This window comes from Pempheris klunzingeri, chromosome 11 (assembly GCF_042242105.1).
Source record: "Pempheris klunzingeri isolate RE-2024b chromosome 11, fPemKlu1.hap1, whole genome shotgun sequence".
NCBI lineage: Eukaryota > Metazoa > Chordata > Actinopteri > Acropomatiformes > Pempheridae > Pempheris > Pempheris klunzingeri.
In genome coordinates, this window is record NC_092022.1 from 17,084,531 (window position 1) to 17,105,892 (window position 21,362).

At 42.6% G+C, this 21,362-nt stretch overlaps 2 protein-coding genes across 3 annotated transcripts; one reads left to right on the top strand and one right to left on the bottom strand.

Annotated features, from left to right (window-relative positions):
* Nucleotides 1-5,436: 5,436 nt before the first annotated feature.
* On the top strand, nucleotides 5,437-12,428 carry cdh26.2 (cadherin 26, tandem duplicate 2). The gene is made up of 18 exons (XM_070839973.1): nucleotides 5,437-5,496; nucleotides 5,888-6,007; nucleotides 6,115-6,261; nucleotides 6,386-6,530; nucleotides 6,675-6,847; nucleotides 6,952-7,083; nucleotides 7,192-7,374; nucleotides 7,665-7,999; nucleotides 8,111-8,253; nucleotides 8,338-8,562; nucleotides 8,679-8,906; nucleotides 9,071-9,195; nucleotides 9,455-9,538; nucleotides 9,687-9,797; nucleotides 10,435-10,545; nucleotides 10,653-10,712; nucleotides 10,862-10,945; nucleotides 11,056-12,428. The coding sequence occupies exons 1-18, from the start codon at nucleotides 5,461-5,463 to the stop codon at nucleotides 11,299-11,301; spliced, it is 2,688 nt and encodes an 895-aa protein (XP_070696074.1). The 5' UTR covers nucleotides 5,437-5,460; the 3' UTR covers nucleotides 11,302-12,428.
* A 770-nt stretch (nucleotides 12,429-13,198) lies between these two features.
* On the bottom strand, nucleotides 13,199-19,438 carry mtg2 (mitochondrial ribosome-associated GTPase 2). Of its 2 annotated transcripts, XM_070839549.1 has the most exons (7): nucleotides 18,949-19,438; nucleotides 18,119-18,266; nucleotides 15,066-15,154; nucleotides 14,259-14,382; nucleotides 13,811-13,963; nucleotides 13,465-13,647; nucleotides 13,199-13,346 (listed from the first exon to the last, which is right to left on the bottom strand). In XM_070839549.1, exons 1-7 carry the CDS (start codon nucleotides 19,192-19,194, stop codon nucleotides 13,228-13,230), a joined length of 1,062 nt encoding a protein of 353 aa, XP_070695650.1. In that variant the 5' UTR covers nucleotides 19,195-19,438; the 3' UTR covers nucleotides 13,199-13,227. The 2 variants fall into 2 exon arrangements, with proteins under 2 accessions (XP_070695650.1, XP_070695648.1); XM_070839547.1 differs by lacking the exons at nucleotides 13,199-13,346; nucleotides 13,465-13,647; nucleotides 13,811-13,963; nucleotides 14,259-14,382; nucleotides 15,066-15,154 and adding exons at nucleotides 16,518-17,007; nucleotides 17,154-17,292; nucleotides 17,385-17,603; nucleotides 17,710-17,885.
* Nucleotides 19,439-21,362: the final 1,924 nt, after the last annotated feature.

The window sequence follows — 21,362 nt, forward strand, 5'->3', positions numbered from 1 at the left end:
TACAGTTTTTATCTCTTTTCTTGAGAAATGATTTCATCAGGGCTGCGGGTAAAAGGTTTCATAGCTGCCGTGATTCAATGCACAATGTCACTGTGATTCTGGCTGGAACATGTAAAAATGCAGTGAGTTCCTCCTGAGCCGTGTGATTGATGTGACATGCTATATGTTCTTGGTTTATTGGTGGTGGGTATGATTAAACTGTAATTCATTCCTGCCCAATGGAGCAATGTGGAGCTGTGTGATCCACGTTTTGGCTCAGCAGATTTATGACCATGTTACGGAAATAGCTCACAATAGGCTGTGCTAATTCCACTGTCCTTAGGTGGTCTATACTGCCTATCTAAAAAGTACATTTGTTATCTTAATATATGATTTTTCACTTAGTAAATAATACCAATGTATAGTAGCACAGTTTTGTTTTAAACCTGTTTGCTGTTTGTAACACACTAGTGATCTCAGAGCTTGACATTAATGTTTCTGTTGTGAATTATCTACAAGGTTTGTGGAAATGGAGCATAACAGAAGGGAAATATTCCTCTGTATGGCCTTCACATCCAGTACAGGCATGATTTTTACAGACTGTCACTTTGTTAGCAGTCCAGTGTTGTCACAGCAAGGAAATACACAAAGAACGTTGATGAACTAGAAATAATTAAGTATGAGCTGAATTTTTGTAAATGCAGCCCTGAAAGAATAAAAGACCTTCTTATTATCATAACACTGAGGCTGACATGACATTTGTAGTTTTTAATTTGAGTTTCAGAGGTTTAGAAAGAATGCAAGTTTAAAGCACTTCAGTATCAGCTTCACTTTTCAGACCTGGAAGCAACGTCCGCTTCTTTTATACAGTCTAAGCCTGCAGCAGAATGTGCACAAATAGTATTTGGCTGATCTGTCTCCCCCTTGAGCTGCCACCTTATCGTGGTGGGGGAGTTTGAGTGCTCGTATGATCCTTAGGAGCTATGTTGTCTGGGGCTTTATGCCCCTGGTAGGGTCTCCCAAGGCAAACAGGTCCTAGGTGACGGGCCAGACTAAGAGCAGTTCAAAAACCCCTATGAAGAGAAGACAACGAAGGACCGTGACGTCGTCCGGTATGGCGCAGCCGGGGCCCCCCCCTGGAGCCAGGCCCGGGGCTGGGGCTCGCATGCGAGCGCCTGGTGGCCGGGCCTTTGCCCACGGGGCCCGGCCGGGCCCAGCCCGAATAGATGACGTGGGTCCGACCTCCTGTGGGCCCACCACCCGCAGAGGGAGCCGTAGGGGTCGGGTGCTATGTGGCACGGGTGGCGGTCGAGGCGGAGTGCCCCGACGACCTGGGCCTCGGAGACAGCCTCTAGCTGTAGGGACATGGAATGTCACCTCGCTGGGGGGGAAGGAGCCGGAGCTTGTGCGGGAGGTTGAGAGGTACCGGCTAGATATAGTCGGGCTCACCTCCACTCACAGCTTGGGCTCTGGAACCCAGCTCCTCGAGAGGGGCTGGGCTCTCCATTTCTCGGGTGTGCGGCGGCGGGCTGGTGTGGGCTTGCTTATAGCCCCACAGCTCAGCCGCCATGTGTTGGAGTTTACCCCGGTGAACGAGAGGGTCGCGTCCCTGCGCCTTCGGGTCGGGGACAGGTCTCTCACTGTGGTCTCGGCCTATGGGCCGAACAGCAGTGCAGAGTACCCGGCCTTCTTGGAGTCCCTGGGAGGGGTGCTGGATGGTGCGCCGACTGGGGACTCCATTGTTCTACTGGGGGACTTCAACGCCCACGTGGGCAGCGACAGTGAGACCTGGAGAGGCGTGATTGGGAGGAACGGCCTCCCCGATCTGAACCCGAGTGGTGTTCTGTTGTTGGACTTCTGTGCTAGTCACAGACTGTCCATAACGAACACCATGTTCGAGCACAAGGGCGTCCATCGGTGCACGTGGCACCAGGACGTCCTAGGCCGGAGGTCGATGATCGACTTCGTTGTCGTGTCATCTGACCTCCGTCCGTGTGTTCTGGACACTCGGGTGAAGAGAGGGGCTGAGCTGTCAACTGATCACCACCTGGTGGTGAGTTGGATCCGCTGGCAGGGGAGGAAGCCGGAGAGACTCGGCAGGCCCAAGCGTATCGTGAGGGTCTGTTGGGAACGTCTGGCGGAACCCGCTGTCGCTGCGGTTTTCAACTCCCACCTCCGGGAGAGCTTCTCACAGATCCCGGGGGAGGTTGGAGATATTGAGTCCGAGTGGACCATGTTCTCCACCTCCATTGTCGGCGCGGCCGCTCGGAGCTGTGGCCGTAAGGTCTCTGGTGCCTGTCGTGGCGGCAATCCCCGAACCCGGTGGTGGACACTGGAAGTAAGGGATGCCGTCAAGCTGAAGAAGGAGTCCTACCGGGCCTTATTGGCTCGTGGGACTCCTGAGGCAGCTGACAGGTACCGGCAGGCCAAGCGTGCTGCAGCCCGGGCGGTTGTGGAGGCAAAAACTCGGGCCTGGGAGGAGTTCGGGGAGGCCATGGAGGAGGACTACCGGTCGGCCTCGAGGAAATTCTGGCAAACCGTCCGGCGCCTCAGGAGGGGGAAGCAGTACCCCACCAACACTGTTTACAGTGAGGGTGGGGAGCTGTTGACCTCGACTGGGGATGTCGTCGGGCGGTGGAAGGAATACTTCGAGGATCTCCTCAATCCCACCGCCAGGTCTTCCATTGAGGAGGCAGAGGCTGGGGATTCAGAAGTGGACTCGTTCATCACCCAAGCCGAAGTCGCCGAGGTGGTCAGAAAGCTCCTCGGTGGCAAGGCACCAGGGGTGGACGAGATCCGCCCTGAATACCTCAAGTCTCTGGATGTACAGGGACTGTCTTGGTTGACACGTCTCTGTAACATCGCCTGGCGGTCGGGGACAGTGCCTCTGGAGTGGCAGACCGGGGTGGTGGTCCCTCTTTTTAAGAAGGGGGACCGGAGGATGTGTTCCAACTATAGGGGGATCACACTCCTCAGCCTCCCCGGGAAAGTTTATTCCAGGGTACTGGAGAGGAGGATACGGCCGATAGTCGAACCTCGGATTCAGGAGGAACAATGCGGGTTCCATCCTGGTCGCGGAACACTGGACCAGCTCCACACTCTCCATCGGGTGCTCGAGGGTTCATGGGAGTTTGCCCAACCTGTCCACATGTGCTTTGTGGACTTGGAGAAGGCATTCGACCGTGTCCCTCGTGGCATCTTGTGGGAGGTGCTTCGGGAGTATGGGGTCCGGGGCCCTTTGCTAAGGGCTGTCCGGTCCCTGTACGACCGGAGTAGGAGTCTGGTTCGCATTGCCGGCAGTAAGTCAGACCTGTTCCCGGTGCATGTTGGACTCCGGCAGGGCTGCCCTTTGTCACCGGTTCTGTTCATTATTTTTATGGACAGAATTTCTAGGCGCAGCCAGGGGCCGGAGGGGGTCCGGTTTGGGGACCGCATGATAGCATCTCTGCTTTTTGCGGATGATGTTGTCATGTTGGCTTCGTCAGGCCGGGACCTCCAGTGTGCACTGGGGCGGTTTGCAGCCGAGTGCGAAACGGCTGGGATGAGAATCAGCACCTCCAAGTCCGAGGCCATGGTTCTCGACCGGAAAAAGGTGGTTTGCCATCTCCGGGTCGGTGGAGAGTCCTTGCCTCAAGTGGAGGAGTTCAAGTATCTCGGGGTCTTGTTCACGAGTGGGGGAAGGATGGAGCGTGAGATCGACAGGCGGATCGGTGCAGCGTCTGCAGTAATGCGGTCGCTGTATCGGTCCGTCGTGGTGAAGAGGGAGCTGAGCCAAAAGGCAAAGCTCTCGATTTACCGGTCGATCTACGTTCCTACCCTCACCTATGGTCATGAACTTTGGGTCATGACCGAAAGAACAAGATCTCGGATACAAGCGGCCGAAATGAGTTTCCTCCGCAGGGTGGCCGGACTCACCCTTAGAGATAGGGTGAGGAGTTCGACCATCCGGGAGGGGCTCGGAGTAGAGCCACTGCTCCTCCACATCGAGAGGAGCCAGCTGAGGTGGCTCGGGCATCTGTTTCGGATGCCTCCTGGACGCCTCCCTGGGGAGGTTTTCCGGGCATGTCCCACCGGAAGGAGGCCCCGGGGAAGACCCAGGACACGCTGGAGCGACTATGTCTCTCGGCTGGCCTGGGAACGCCTCGGGGTCCCACCGGATGAGCTGGAGGAGGTGTCTGGGGCCCGGGAAGTTTGGGCATCTCTGCTAAAACTGCTGCCCCCGCGACCCGACCCCGGATAAGCGGTTGAAAATGGATGGATGGATGGATGATCTGTCCAGTAGTTTGAGAGATTAGCCCAAGGCAGACAAATGATCCCCTCCATGGATAATGCCTGGCAGAGCTAAAGAAAAAAATTCTGCCAGATAAGGTTGCACAAAGTGATCACCAAAGGGAAAGTCTGGTCAAGTTTATTTGTCAATTGGATATAATCTACAGGTCTTAATTGGCTTTAGTGGAATATAACAGCAACGACTGCCAACATAACACAAGCTCACTAAACTAAAAGTGAGTTGTAACATAACGTTTACGTTAGAAACTTAGCTTGGAAAATGAAAATATACGCTAGCTTTTCTGATGAATTAAAACTGCATATTCTATACTATAGATATTATATATTCTATACTATAGATTAATCACACACACACACACACACACACACACACACACACACACACACACACATATATATACATATATATACATACACACAGTTAGATAATCTTTTTATGTAGTTCTGATTTTCTTAAGCAGTATCTATTTTGACTGTGTACATCTGTTGTTTTACTCATGCTTTCTTTTACAGTTACTACAACTAATGATAACTTTATTCACTGTAATTATCATTTACATTTTTTGTACTTTTTTTGCACTTTGAAATCTTGGTTGGAAAAGCTGTTATCTAAATAAAGATAATGATCATTATTACATTCTGTAACATTCAGTTAAATGAGAAACTGTATTCTCACCACACACACACACACACACACACACACACACAGGACTTTATAAACACCAAGCTGCTATAAAGTAAGAACCTGGACCGTTTTCTCCTTTAAGTAAAATTATAGGGGGTATAAAACAGACAAAATGGACCACAAGGAAGACATTTCTGAACTTATTTATGAGACATTACCCCTAATGTCCAATATCTGAAATGTTATATCTCACAGCATTATTTTTACAAAGTTCTTGAGTTAAATTCAAGGCTAAAGCTGTATAGGAAATTTCCAGAATATTTAAAAGGTCTGTGACACCTGTGTCACCATGGGTTGTTATGGGTTAATTTCCTGTCTGCCTATACAAGGTTGATGTGTGATAATAAACAGGCATCCAGGCCCTCCCACTCACAGGTATTGTGCAGCCAGAGCCCGCACTGACATGCAGTTGGATTTTCATTCATGCGCGCTCAAGGGATTTGTTACCTGAGGAGTCTGTTACCTGAGGGACTAACTTCTGAAGTAGCACATAATCTGGATATACTATGGAGACAATACATCTCAGTCTTTTAGTGATGCTGGTAAGACTTTATCTTAGATGGCAGTCTTTCTGGACAGAAGCATTAAAGTCATTTCAAACAACACTTGTTTCTGCTTTAGATTCTAATATGATGACGATGTTTTAATCCAAATGACTCAAATGACATGTATGCAGATCTATTAACCTGCATAGCAACATTTGTTGTTTATCGGACCTAATGGCAACCAAATGCAATAGGCAAGCAATAGATGTCCTGTGTAAAACCACAATGAGAACAAGCATGATGACAAAATTATAAATAAATTGCAAACGTATATCAAGAATGGATCCAGTAGGACACTGAGCAACTTCAGGTCCTGATATCTTACCAAAACATGCCAAATGTACTCCATGGACTCCATAGTAAATAATGTAATGCAATATTTTTGCAGTGTGTTGGAATCCACGGGTCATCTTCAGGAATTTTGCAGAGACATAAAAGAAGCTGGATCATTGACTCCTTTACAATCGACGAGGGCTATGACGGGCCTTTCCCATATTCACTGGGCACAGTGAGTATCTACCGAGAGTCACTATGCATGGATATGAATAGCACATATGATAGAATGCAGGAAGATCATTAGAAAATTTGCTGCTGTTGTGTTTATACTCCCTACAGATTAACATTGAGAAGGACCTCGTCCTTTTCAGGATAAGTGGTCAAGGTGTTGACAAGGAGCCCAAAGATGTATTAAGAATCGACAATTCCACAGGGGAGATTACTGTCTATCGCCCTGTGGACTATGAGAAATTCAAAGTTTTAAAGGTTACGTGTTGCTATTATTACAATGATCTCCTGAAAGACACGCAAGGATATTTGTGCATGTGGAGCATAATGGATAGTTCCAGTGAATTTCCTATTTATTTATATTTGCCTTTCCCCATTACAGCTGATTTTTCAGTCAATGGATAAAGAAAAACATGTGATAGACACACAACTGGGCATTGAAATAAAGATTACTGACTCAAATGACAACACTCCAAAGTTTGAATCTGAAATGTACAACATCAACATAAAAGAATCAACATTGCAAGGTAACGTGCTCATTTCTTAACAATTTCCTGATGTGATTTTTACTGCTTCTCTTATGAAATGGTAAATTACATAATCAAAATTGTTGTGAATCTCACAATAACCAAAAAAAACCCCAAATATCTCCTTTCCTCTGATACTGACAGGAACTGAAGTGATTACAATTAAGGCAAGCGATCATGACAGCAAAATGAATGGACAATTTGATTTAAAGATAGTCTCAGTCACTCCTGAATCACATGATCTGAAATTCTATTTAAAAAAGAACCCTGATTCTCAAACTGGAACCATTTCATTTAAAGGGTGTCTGGACCACAAGGTGAGAGGACTCGCTGTATGATGGCATCATTCTCAAATCAAAAATATGAATATGTTTGATATTCTTTTTTTTTTTAAGTGACTGTTCTTTTCTTAACTAATCAGAAAGCTAAGAAATACATGATTATAGTGGAGGCCAAAGATCATGGGAAAAAAACACAGCTCTCCAGCTCCTGCACCATCATAATCAACGTAGAAGATGGAAATAACTGCCTTCCTGTGATCACAGGACAAACAGTGAACAAACACTTCTTTCTATTACCCTGAAGAAAGCAATGACAGCTGTTGCCTATAAAACAACAGTCTCTTTTCAGAATCAGAGTTTCATTTATTTTTTTACCCCAGGGTCCACGGAGAGTGAAAGAAAGAGAGGAAAATGTTCTTGTTTCACGGCTGCAAGTTACAGACAATGACACCTATGGTACGGCAGCCTGGAGAGCGAAATTTCAAATCCAAGGAGATACAAACAACAACTTCAGAATCACTACTGATCCCAGAACAAACGAGGGACTCCTGTATGTGGAAAAGGTATTTGTCTGCGATCACACATATATACTGATATTTTCAAGCTACAATTGGACCATGAGGTACAAAGGCTTGACCCACAACAACTATGCTCCATTGTATCTTTCTTTAAAATGTTTATGCAAACTTTTCAACCTCTGGCTTTCCCTTCAGACATTGAAACATCCCTCACGAAACAAGCTTTTTTTCCAAGATATATTTTCATGTATATGATGATATGATTTTAAGATACATTATGGCATCAATCTAAATATTTGTCTTAAAGCAACATTCAAGGTTTACTTCTTTTATAGCAACTGGACTATGAAGACAGTCCTTTGAAGAATGTGACCATCAGTGTGGAGAATGAGATTCCTTATCACTTATGCAAAGTGGTGAGTCGCAGAGCCGAAGGTCTTTGGGAAGTAGACACGACTACTGTTGCCACTGTTGGTGGTGTGATGGGGGTGGGGACTTGGACAGGTTTATCCACCTACTACATGACAGTGACTGTGGAGGATGTTAATGATCCTCCAATCTTCGACAAACCTAACAAAGACGTTAACTTGGGTGAGAATGTTAAAGCGGGACAAGATCTGGTGACATTTACAGCTAGAGACCCGGACATCGCCAGTGCAAACACATTAAGGTGAGTCATGAAGAAATGAGCTGCGTGTCCATCTTAGAAGACACCAACATTCTACATTAGCATGTCAACAGAGAACTTGAAAATGTCTAACACAACACATGTGCGTCTCAGATACAAAAAAGGAGACGATCCAGCTGATTGGGTTACAGTGGACCCTGTGACTGGAGAAGTAACCACGTCCAAGGAAGTAGACAGAGAGTCACCCTTTGTGAAAGACAATATCTATACAGTCACAATACATGCCGTTGACGATGGTATGACCTGGAGATTTCACACACTGTGCATGTTTTTGGTTACAACATTTGTTTTTGGTTACAACGTGTGTTTTTGGTTACCAGGCAAACCTCCAACGACGGGCACTGCTACCCTCAACATCCACATTGCCGATGAGAATGACAACGCTCCATTCCTGGCTGTAAGCGCAATTGACATGTGCCAATCTGATGGATCCTCCCTGGCCAACATCACTGTGTTGGACTTGGACGAAGTGCCCTACGGTGGACCTTTTAACTTCAAGCTTCTTGGAGATGTCAAAGGCAAGTGGAAGGTTGACCCAGGCCAAGGTGAGTTCTGACACATTGCAAATAATGTTATTGCTATCAAATCATCTTCTAAGTCTCGTTTGTACAGTATGCCACCATGAACCTTTGTAATATGATCATTCATTTTGGATAAACAGGTTATTCAGTCGAGCTGACCAAGGAGCGCACAGTTCATTCTGGACTCTTCGAGTTGTTACTGGAAATAACTGACTTTCAGGGCCAGGCCACTGTCCACAACCTGTTAGTAACTGTGTGCAGCTGCCTAAACACAGCGAGGCCAAACTGTCAAACCCCTAAAGCTACCAGCTTAGTAGCAGGACGGGGAGCAGTTGGGATCATTCTTTTCAGCATACTGCTGTTTGCGGGTAGGAAGCATCCTAATCACACCTAACGCTTTTTTAAATAAACCAATATATATAAATATTTTTATATTCAGGTCGTGAGCTCTTTCTTAGGTAAAAGGTTACTAGCTTAATTTAGGACATAACACTTTATTGATTTGACCTGTCTGTGTGGTCTTGTATCCCAGGGGTGCTACCTTTGGCTTTTCTGATGTCATGTAAGGAAGATAGATACAGCGCTGAAATCCCAGATGAACATTCAGGACAAAACCTGCTGCAGTGTAACACTGAGAAACCAGGAACTGACTGCCAAGTAAATACCTAGATTACAAAATTACCTGTACTAGATTATGACTGTAGACTGACAGAGTAAAGATTTAAATGTCTAAAATCATGTTTTAGATGTAATTGATTTTACAAAAAAGCACTGGTGACAACCGGCAAGTAATTAGATTTTTCTTTCCTATGACTCTTAAGTGGTGCTCATCCTACAGTATTAGTATTGTACACTCTAAAATTATGGAAATATAACCATCACTTGTTGCAGTAATGTTGTATATGCATTTTAACAGGTGTTTTTTAGGCCATTAAATCAAGGATTTAATCAGAAAGAACAAATCCAAGCAATATATCACGTTCCACCAACGCTGAAGCAAGTAAGTGATGAAAAATATAGATTAATTTGATACCAACCTCACAACGCACACTTTTCTTAATCTGTTATGAATCCTGACAAATGGTTGTTTTTTTCAGTCACTTATTTGAGTCATAATCTGAACTGGAATGTTTTGGGTTTTTTTGCAGACAATCAAGGTGACAACTGCAACAGTGCCACATGTGCCACCGTTCACAGCGTCTCATTCAGAGCATGCCATGTACCAAACTGAAAACCAGCAACTGATCTATTTGCAAGGGGTGCGGAAATTATCATTATTGTTGTTAGTTGTTATTATTATTAATTGTTAGTTACTATTAATATATTGTTCTTTCATTGTCAACAAATCAAATGAAAAGACCATAACCATCAGTGATCCCACTAACAAGTACTGTCAGAGGCTGATTTAGCCCCGATCTTACTGATAAAAATTAAACATTGCTCGAAGTCACGTGTTCCTTCACTGCAATGAACATGAACACTGTAGTTTACTTTAAGTTGCACTATCCTGTTGCTAAATACACACAGTGAATATATACTATTTACTCCTGTTTGAGTAATGTTTGCTAAAATAAATGCTGCTAATGCGTAGAGCTGCTGAACTGCCTTCCATTGTTTCATAACAATGACAATAAAGATCTACTGTATTCTTCAGTACCCAGCCTTTTTCAGAAATCAATGTTTCAAAACATTATAGTATATATTAATGAAAAACATTTTTTTGATGTTTTCAGAAAGAACAAATGGGCTTAAGGCTTAAAGTCAAAGTGACTGGGAAAGTCAAAAACAATAACACAATATTGCTTTGGGTCTTTTCATAAGATTTGTTGACAACCACAAAAATGTAAAATAAATGGCAGTGTTGTCATCGCTTGATGTGATTTTTTTCCCCTCTAGTTGATAACTGACTCAGTAAGTGGGGCATCACAAGCCCACTCAGAGTTTTTCCCTCTCCAAAGAAAAAGCTCAATGGAGGAAAAGTTTGCACGTGGGAACTCAATGCGTTTGGTACTAAAATTACTAGTTATGATTATTCTACAGTTTATATGATTCTCCCAGAATCCAACAGTTGCCATATAGTTGAGTAATAATCACAGAAATGCTTGACTTTTCAGTCGGTGGGTGCATCATCAAACATGAGAACGACACATCAGCACAGAAACTCTACGCTAGGGGTACTGTAATCTACACTAATATGACAATTTTTATTGTCAAATTTTCTGTCTAATATATCTATATTCTAAAGTTTAAGAATGAATGATTTTTCATTTTGTTACTTACTGGACAACTGAAATCATACAATTATCTGTTTCTGATTTCCAAGACAAGGGCAGGACACAGGAAGTTTTCTGCAAATCAAAAGTATGGTGTAATCCAACGTGAAATTCTACTTCAAGTACTGAAAACGGTAATGACAAGAATTCAATCAATCCTACAAAACTTGTGTACTTCTGTTTCTTTTTCTTAAAAAATATCAGTTCTTTTATCTGTGTCTTTGTTCACATCTATACACTGTAGATGCTGTACACTCAGGAGGCACTGGAAGAGGAGTCTGAGGAGTATAGTCCTCATGTATATGCTGAAGAGGAAGACACTGAGACCATCTTTGATCTTGATGCCATCTCCATCCCTGATATTTCTTTTGACCCCGAGTTGGACCTGGACCTGGACCTGGACCAGGATTTCAGATTCAATCCCCTAGCCCTAATCTGCCTAGAACATAAATCTGCTGCAAAGTGGAGAACATTAAGACTAAATTTCTGACAGAATAGTTTCCACTATTCAGTTTACACAGCCCTTTGTGTCTACTGTGTGATAGACCTAATACAGATAATGGAAAACTGCCAATTTTATTCTCATTTTGGTCAAATATTTGTATATGTTTCTACTGTATAAAGCAGGAGTACCTCTTCTGACTAAGTTAATGTTTAGATGTTTAAACTTCTCTCAGATAAGCAATGCTGATGGTGAATAAGGAATTAGCCAAAATCTTGCTTCTTAAGGACTGGTCAGCATCAAATAGCTTTTGTTATACACATGGGAAAAAATTGTTTCTATGGGTGGAGTTCTTGGACTAAAAATCTTGGGCATCTCTATGGAAATACTTGAAGACAAACTTGAGTGCATCGATTTTCATAATAAATGACGGAGAGTAAGGAAAGAGAGGAGACAATAGAGCATACGGATTGGAAATGACTGCCTATCACATTTATTTTCAGTTAAATTTGGATTGTTCATCTTTTAAATTTATAAAAAAACAAAACAAAAAAAAAACTCTGTGTCACATAATCCTCACATTTTAATCTTAACCTAATCCACATATCCAAATAATCCACATATTCAAAAAATTATTCGTCACTCTTTGCTGGTCAAAAGATTAACATGACTACTGTGTTGAAATTGTATTGCATGACATGAAAAAACAAACGTGTTTAAAACAGGACGAGGCACGCAGGATTCAGGCGGACTGCTGCACAGACCTCAGCAAATGAAACAGTTCATCCTGGATCACCCTCTATCCAAAAATGTAACTGGACCTGTTTTCAACCACAGTTGGTCTCAGATTAAACATCATTTCCACTGAAAAGCAGTGACGTAGTTTTGTTTGTTGAGCACTGCTGTTTTCCATGGAACATGATGGAATATGATGATCTACAGTAATGACAAGGTAATGGGAGTTTCACGTTTTTCATGTTTTGTTTTAGCCTTTGCTATAGTTATATTACAGTCCAAACATTATTCACCACAAGTCCATTTGAAACTGTCAGGCTTTCCAAAATGCTGACAAATATTTCTGGGGGCAAATACCAACCGGGTTTTCTATGTACATGCCAAAACTATGCAAATGTGTAAACAAAACGCTTCCAAGGAAGTAGATTAAAAAAAAAAGTGTGTGAATGTACTTTGTGTGTATATGTATTTATATGCCTGTGAAAATTCTCATGCCTGACAAGTGAAACTTTCAGAATCATATGTTCTATAGCCTTTAAAAGTTTGGCGTTTAAAATATATCAAGCACAGACGCAGTTGTGAGTGGTCACAGATCAGGAGTCAACTTTAACACACAATTTTCTAAAAATGCATATTCACATAACGATGTACTGACACACGTCAACATGACTGTCCCACAAACATATGTCTACCCATATTTCTGATGCCACCAATTACTTTAAGATTTGGCCCAACAAAATAAAGCCCAAAATAATTATCTATTTTATATGAAATACTGACTCCTTGTGGTTATACAATGACAATGATACGACCTGCATCCATGCTCCATATACCATTTAGACATTTGTAATGTAAATATTGATATGGTAAATAAAGATGTATATTTAGGGTAATAGATAGGATAAATTATTTGAAAAATGATTTCTAGCTTCAGAAAAGTGTGTTGTGAGTGAATTAATATGGAATTCTTTCTCAACCAGAGAATTTGAATTCCTCATGTATTGTGTCTCTAATAACCCAAAACTTTGGAGGTTTCTCTAATGGTATGGGCCTCAATGCACAATAAATATAATGGGCAACTGAGTGATATCCAAACATCATTTACAATTTAAAATCACTGGCTACAGTCGCAGCATTTGTGGAAGGAAAACATAATAGCGAAGGGTATCTGGGGAAATCACTAAAACACTGCTTTAATAAAACTGCACTCTTTGCACCAGTTAATACTGTGTGTGTTGTTTACTTGGGGCTGTAACCAGCCTGCAGGAACCAGTGGTATGCAGACAGGACAACGGGTGGGAGCGGCTGTTCCACCTGGAAGCCTTTATGAGGATAGTCCCGTATTTTCTCCACCACGCCTGGACAACAAGGTCATAAAAACAAGAACGCATGCATGAAAAAGCACATCGAAGCCAAGAGCAGTCTTTTTTTGGTAACACACTGTGATGGCATTAAAAGATGAATCATAGACTGTACCAAGCATGTAACAAATGAGGTCAAAGGCTGTGCCGACAGTCGGGTGAGGATACTCAAAGATGTCTAACTGGGGTGAAGTCACGATGGCATGTGTGAGTTCCACCTGGCCCGGCCACTGCCGAACATAAGTGGCATAAACCCTTCGCTCCATGAAAGGCTGCTGCACAAAAATCACCCTGGAGGCTGGGGTAGAGGTGGGAAAAACAACAAATATTGATTAAACAGGCCGAACTGAGAAAGTACCTGTTTGTGAAGTTGAGACAACCAATTATGATAGGCTCAGTGCTCTCTTTATTCTGACACATGCTACAGGAATAATTTACAGGCACAGTTAAACATTTCCCACCTGCAATGTTCCTCTCCTTAAGGACTGTGTAGGAGAAGCGAATATTCTCTCCAGTGTTTGTGGCCTCAGTCTCCAGCAGGATGTTCCTCCTGGGAACCCCCATCCGCAGCGCCACATCCAGAAAAACATCAGCCTCTCGTCTGGTCCACACACCTATGTGAAATATGAACTGCTCGTCACTGATATAAGGATGTCAGTGTTTGAGCGCGATAAAATAAGAAGAACAGATGTCTCTCTTCTGGGAATAGATATATAATAGATGTTGGTTGCATGTGTTTTCCTGTCTAGTTGTGTGTATTTGTGCAGCTGATGCAAAATAGGATAGGCTATACATGTTGTGATATATTTGAAGCATTGTAGCATTTGTGCATGCTACCTACTTAAGAAAGAAAAAAGAATTAACTAACTAATTAACTACTAGAAGAGAGATGAGTATGCTCTCACAGACCTGCAGTCTGCTTGCCAAGGTTGCCAGTGAAGAGCAGCAGGGGAGCCCATCCCTCCAAAAAGAGAGCAGCTGACCTCTCAGCCACCCGCAGGTCATGACACCCCAGGCCAATTATCACGTCACTCTGACAACAAAAAGCATGCTACTGTCAAAGACACATTAGTTATCTCGGCTTGTTTCGTTTTAACCACGTACATTACATTAAATGTGCATAAAATAAAATTCTAAGATAATCATATGACTTTGTCTGTGAAAGCCTTCATATGTAGCAACTCAGTTTAAGCCACAGAGAATCATATGCTAGCAGTTAGCTCTTTTTTCGCAGTTTTGTTTTTCACCGCGTGGTCAAGTCTCATTTTTCGACAGCAGAAGCTGTTTCCAGCAAACAAACTCAAGTAAAGCCCCTGTAGGCTAACTAGCTTACATGCCTGGCACCAGATGGCAGGCGGACAAAGTTAGCAACTGACATTAACTAACGGTTGTAGTTAGCTAGCTAGCTAGCTAGCTAGTGAGGAAAGCTAATCAGCTAGCAGGCTAAAGCTTTTTTTCTCTCTCAGGAAAACAAATCTGTGCTGAAAGTGACTTACATTTCTGTCTAGGTCAGAGACAGGGTGGCAATTTTGCTTCGTGTGTGCTGTGTGTGATATGCACAGTAATTTGTGATGTTGCTGTAAGGCCACAATATGTATATGTCATGGCCGTGTTTGTTTTGGAGTCCTTCTGCCCCTTAGTGGCCACAATCGGATCCTGCAGCTACACTGACATGATGAAAGGCATTAAACAAAGGACCACACATGACTCTCATACTTTCTCCAGACGATGGTGCAGACGGAGGTAGTCCCACAGGATTCTGGCCCATTTCTCGCTCTCCTCATCCATTCCTCTCACATGCTGAGCTGTGGACAGAGGGAGGGAGAAGACTTCACAATCATAAGCCACAACACAAAAACAGACAGACAAAAAAATTAATATATATCCTATTGTCAAGTATTATGTGAAAAGAAAACACTCCAGTCTCATAAATTCAGAGAAGGTAACTTACACCAGCATCCTCCATAACAACATCAGCCTCTGGGGAGGACACTGACGTAGGCCATCCTTTAAAAGAACAACAGACCACAATAGTGGCTGGTTTCCGCTGAAGCTTTTACCTCTTAAGTACAACCGCACAGCAGTTTGTGCTATTTATTCTCCAGTGTTCCCATTCATGAACTTTCCCATCCAATTGTCTGAATGGCAACAGCTTCCTCTACCTGGCATATAGTCTATATGTCTAATATCTCTTCTTCTAGTTATTTAGTACTGATTTAACCAGGATGCATTACAGAGCTCTTATTATTCCTTCTCTGATTGGGGGACCTAGTTGTTTTATTCCTCTCTTTTAGTCCTCCATTTGTGCGAGTCCATCAGAGTCCAGTGTTTCTTCTTCTTAGGTGGTGCCTTTTGAAACAAATTCAGGTTTTGCTGATGTACATAATACAATATACATGGGTATTAAAGTCTGCTGCCGAATCAACACATACATAATCCGAGTCATTACGTTTGCGTAGGCTGGCTATCAAGTTAAAAGCAGTAGCAGTATATAGTAAACATCCAAATCCTGCTGCACATAGAGACAACAGTGACATGGGGTCAGAGGGGAGTCGTGCCTCACCCAACTCCTGTTGTTTTTCAGCCTCAAACAAAACATATCACCCCTCTGGAATGACAGCCAATGCACAATGACAACAGTTTGCCTCTGTTCTGTGCTTCTGTGCCACTCTGCTATGGCTACCAACCTACCAATGTTATCATTGGGACTCTATAGAGCTCTGCTTACCACAAGGCTCAATTAAAAATTGGATTATCTAAAAGTATGAGAGATGTGCCCTCTGCTGGCTCATTTAGGGATTATGTCTACCCTACCGTCTTTACAGCAGAGTTCCTAACATAATTTACCAAAGTACTATATCACATCAAGTATGACTTAGAAGGACTGAAAACATGTATGCATGCAGTATATGTTTTTTCATCCATTTTTCCCTCCTACCTTTGTTTTGTTTGTACCAAGAAAATCATCATTTCGTGTAAATAATTTTCCAGGCCCTAATCTTAGAAAGACAAGTGCATGTCTGTGCACAACATGTAATGTCAAAATCTGTACATGTTGTGTGGGATAAAGCTAAGATAAGATAAGATATGTTCAAAAGTTTTTTTAAAAAAAGAGTAATATGCTACAAGTCATTAGTAAAACATCACAAACACTGACTTTAGTTTTGTTTATATATTTATTAGGGTGTTAAAATCCATTCTGTATCTTCCAGTATAAATATACATCACAGAAATATCAGTAGAGTGAGAGGAAATAGCTTTTATTACCACCTAGTGGGTTTGTCTTCCCCACTGTGCTCTCCTTGGATGTAGCCATCATACAGCTCTCTGAGGTGGAGGATGAGCTCCTCTGTGTTCTGTCCTGTGAGAGCCGACACGGGAATGACCCGCTGGGTGGTGAGGCTCTTTAGAGTCTGTAGCTTCTCCGGGGCCTCCGGTAGGTCCATTTTGTTGGCTATGATGGCCTGCGGCCTTTGAGACAGACCAGCTTCATACTGCTCCAGTTCATAACGCAGGTGCTGGAGCTGGGTCCAGGGCTCCGGAGACGACAGATCCAGAACAAAGAGGAGGAAACGACACCGCTCAATGTGACGCAGAAAAGAGATGCCCAGGCCTCGATTTAGGTGAGCTCCTCTAATGATGCCCGGGATGTCAGCAACTACAAGGAGTAAGGGTAAAAGTGGACAGTTTATGTTACGCTAAAAATAAGCAGCAAATAATAATCTGACATGACATCTTACTAAAAAAAATACTGCTGTAAAATGAAATAATAATAATTACATAATATATTAATTAATTAACTACCTGCAACTTGCTCGTGATCCCTGTATTTAACAATTCCTACATGTGGGTTGAGTGTTGTAAAGGGATAAGCAGCCACAGCAGGCTTGGCATTGGAGATGGCTCTCAACAATGATGATTTCCCAGCGTTAGGAAAACCCACCTGATGAGATAAAGATGAAAAATAGTTTGTTACATTTGTGGTGTTGAAACGCAACACACTAATGTTACTTTCAAACAAAAACTTTTGCTAACCAGTCCTGCGTGGGCCATTGTGCGGAGCTCTAGCTGAAGGGCCCTTGCCTCGCCATCCATTCCTGGGGTTACTGTCATTGGGGAACGATTCTCATTGGACAGAAAAAAACGATTTCCCTTCCCACCAGCCCCTCCAAATACAGCCAGACACTCCTGGCCATGCTCAGAGAGGTCCATTACTGTCTTTCCCTGTTCCTTCACTACAGTTCCTACTGGTACCTGTAAAATAGAAAAAGTGAAGTTTAGGCAGTGAGTTTACAGCAGGAACATGAGAAAAGTATTCATAGATTTCACGTCATGTAGAATAAATTGCATGGACTCACACAAATGTAGGTTGGGCTGCCATTCCTGCCATAACAGTTCTTGCTGCTTCCTGACTGGCCATCCTCTGCCTTGTAAACCGGAATGATGTGCGCCAACGATTTGACAAGCACGCAAACAAGAAATATAGATCGAAGCACGATTTCGCATGATGCAGACTGGAGCGAGGTTTGTCCGCGACTGTGTTGAAAGTGCACCTTTGTGAAAACCAATCCTTGGTAAAGGAAATGCCTAATTGTTTAAAACAATGGAATTACATTTCAGTAGGGCGGGCGGTCCTGAATTTTGACATAATTTACATCTGATCTCCAAAGCCAGGATGGGGAAGTTGTAGAGTATCAGTGGCAAACAGACTAGTGTCAGTACACATTCCCTTAAGCAGATAGAGTATATAAGACAGACACCCAACTTACCCTTGATGATGATGCTTCCTCCATCACCTCCGTTCCCTCCATCTGGTCCGCCCCACTCTTTTCGGGGCTCACTGTGAAAGCTGCAGGCCCCTTTACCTCCTGATCCAGCCACCAGCCGCACACGGCGATGGTCTACAAAGTGACGGGTCTATGGGCCAAATCAAAATTAGACAGTTGGTCAATCCATGCTTCAAGCAACATTGATAGTTTGCGATCTATCGACAGGATAACACTAGGACAGATTACACAAATATAATTTGCTATCTTAAATGCCGTATCATTCGTACCACGAGAATTCTACCACTGGTAGATCAGCTGTAGTTAAATTTGACAGGAGAATTAACCTAACTTGAGATCTTGTTTAATGGTGATAAATACGTCTGTATGTGATGCAGCTTCTTTAAACACTTTGGATGTATCTAGTAAAACATGCTTAAGAAATTAAGATTGTATCCATTCATACAAAAATATTAGAGTTGAACATTGAGCGTTTTCCAGGAAGGCAGGTTGAGCAAATGGTCCACATACACAACAGTTTTATTTGCTCTGAAGGCTACTAGAGGGAGTTTGTTCATTTTGTACAATAGCTTTCACTCATCAGCAGGAAACACACATGAAGCAGTAGACTGGTGTCAATCAATGTTAGAATATGGCACCACAATTATAAACACAGTAGCCAGTAAAAACTGTGTAGAAATATAGATGAAATGTTTTCTGTAGTTTTGTTTTTGAAAATGTAATCATCTCTGTTTAAATCTCTGATGCAGCTGTGTGGTATCAGTTAAAAACAGATATTGATGAAGTACACTTGTGTTAGCTCAAACACATACCAGCTTCTTTTCAGACAGCTCTCTCTTCTTCGGGTTTCCTCGGACTTTGGCGCACAGCGTGCAGGAGGTGTTCACATCCCTGATGCCGGCGGTGGCTCTGCGCCTCCACGCTGCTGATACTGGGGAACAGCTGTGACTGAGCAAGCTCAAGTGGTCTCTCCTGACCTCCCGTCCGAATATGTATCCTATAAGTGTGTCCGGAGAAAGCCTCAGAGGGCTTTTGACTCTCGTCAACGTTGCCAACATTGTGTCGTTCAACAGACAGACATTAAACAAGTTAGTGAGTTAGTGGTTGTGAAGTAGCTAGCCAACTAGCTAGCTAACAACGGTTTGACAATGTCACCTCGACCATTCGCTTCAATACGCATTATTTACAGCGAGCAAAAAGGGGTTTCTATAAGAAAAATACTACCGCCTAAGTTATGTTAGTTCACGGTGGACATACATTTCTTGTCCAATCGTACAGGCACACGTTAATGACCTAATGTTAGTATATGCAACTGTACAACTACGGAACCCGTGAGGGGACAATTTGATTAAGCGATTGATAAATTCAGGTTTCCTGTGCTGGTGTGTTTTCGTCCTCTACCGCCACCCTCAGTGCTGGACTGTGCGTAAAGGTGCAGACAGGCTGATGAAAAGAGAAGATACTGTGTGCTGCCACCATGGCTCTAATGAGTTTTTGAGCTCAAATTAGACCCGCCAGCTTTTCAACAGTCTCTATTAACATTTTAATTAATTGACCCCAATCTGTAATACTTCAGTCAGAACACTTTTCAGGTGCAGAAAAACAAAAGAAAAGAATTTGGTTTTGTGACATATTTTGTTAGGCAAACTAAATCCAAGAAACAACCTAAACTAACTGATGCATGAACTACCTGAAAACAGACACTATGCATGCTGTCCATACTATATTAGCTATATGATATGATATGAGGGACTTTCCTTAACACACAAAATACAGACATACAAAAGGTGAACATCAGTTTATTTTATATAACAAACAGTAACAAAAGACAGCAGAAAAGATCAGGCAATGCAGTCTTACAATAGATAAGTTGATAACATTCATATTTAGATTATGCACACCAACTCTCTCTCTCTCACACACACACACACACACACACACAAACAAGGCCTACCACCCACATCAGTGATGACACACTAGAACTGGAAAAGACTTGCCATACATGTTCAGTTCACAGTAAAATGAAACACTGATACAAATTCAATGTAGTATAGAGACGCCTGTGATTGTCACTGTTGAGTGGTACATAGGTATTTAGCTGTTTGACAGCCAGGTAGCATTCTTGATTAACCCTGCAAAATGACTGTGACTACTGTGTTATTTAACCCCTCTGAGATAAGTTGAGCTGCGACAGAACACACCGCAAAGCTGGACCCTCACAGTCACACTAATAATCATTATTACTGACTGTAAGAAATAGTGAATAGTGAAATGACCAGAGGTGTCGTCTGACTTCTTTTAAATAAACAATGTAAAATGCCCATTTTATAGATATAAGTTTTCACTGAAAAAAAGAGTACTGAAGTAGTAAGCTTTATGTTTGCGATGAAAGTCTTAAATAGTCATAAATACAGAAAGTCATTAATATCAACTATGGCATGTCAGTCGAACCCTGCAACAAAACATTTAATAATATTAGACAAACCAGCCCTCGTCTTTGTCATCATTGTATGTCAAGAAAATAGAATTAATACAGTGTGAGTTCACTATAGGAACCAACCTCAACATGACTGACTGAGTGTATTGCACTTATTGAAGTAGAGGTGCAGGACGCATACTGTTCTGTTCCTGTGTTACTTTGGCTTTTTGAGGATCATTTGTTAAAGACAGCCTGAATTGCACTACAATACAAAATATCAGACAATACATACACTGTCACTGCAAAATAAAGTGCAGACAAAGTGGCAATGTGTTTTTATGTAAAATCATTACTGAATGGTATCAGAGTAGTGTGGCTGCTCTGAACTAGCACAATAACGATATGTCTGTGCAGAGCAATGTCGCTGAAAATATAGCGTCAAAAATACAACCACGATGTATGATTATCATGGACAATGATCAGTCAGCTACCTACTGTGTCTATTACCTCAGTAAGACATACATAGAGTGAAAACACATAATGTTAGATCACACAGCAACACATCACAGTTTGACTAACACAGACAAACCCCCTGATTAAGTCAGGTTCAGCGAACATTTTCACCTTGATAAAATTAATAGAGTCCCTGTTAGGAATTAAATAAGAGCTAGATCCAGTCTATTAGATAAATATAAAGGAACATTTCCTTCAAGGCTAAGTTGCTTTTATAGCCACGGTCTCACAAGCCAGGGACCTGCTCTGTGCAAAAAAGAATTGAAGAAAGAGGCTTGTAAAATAAAACACAAT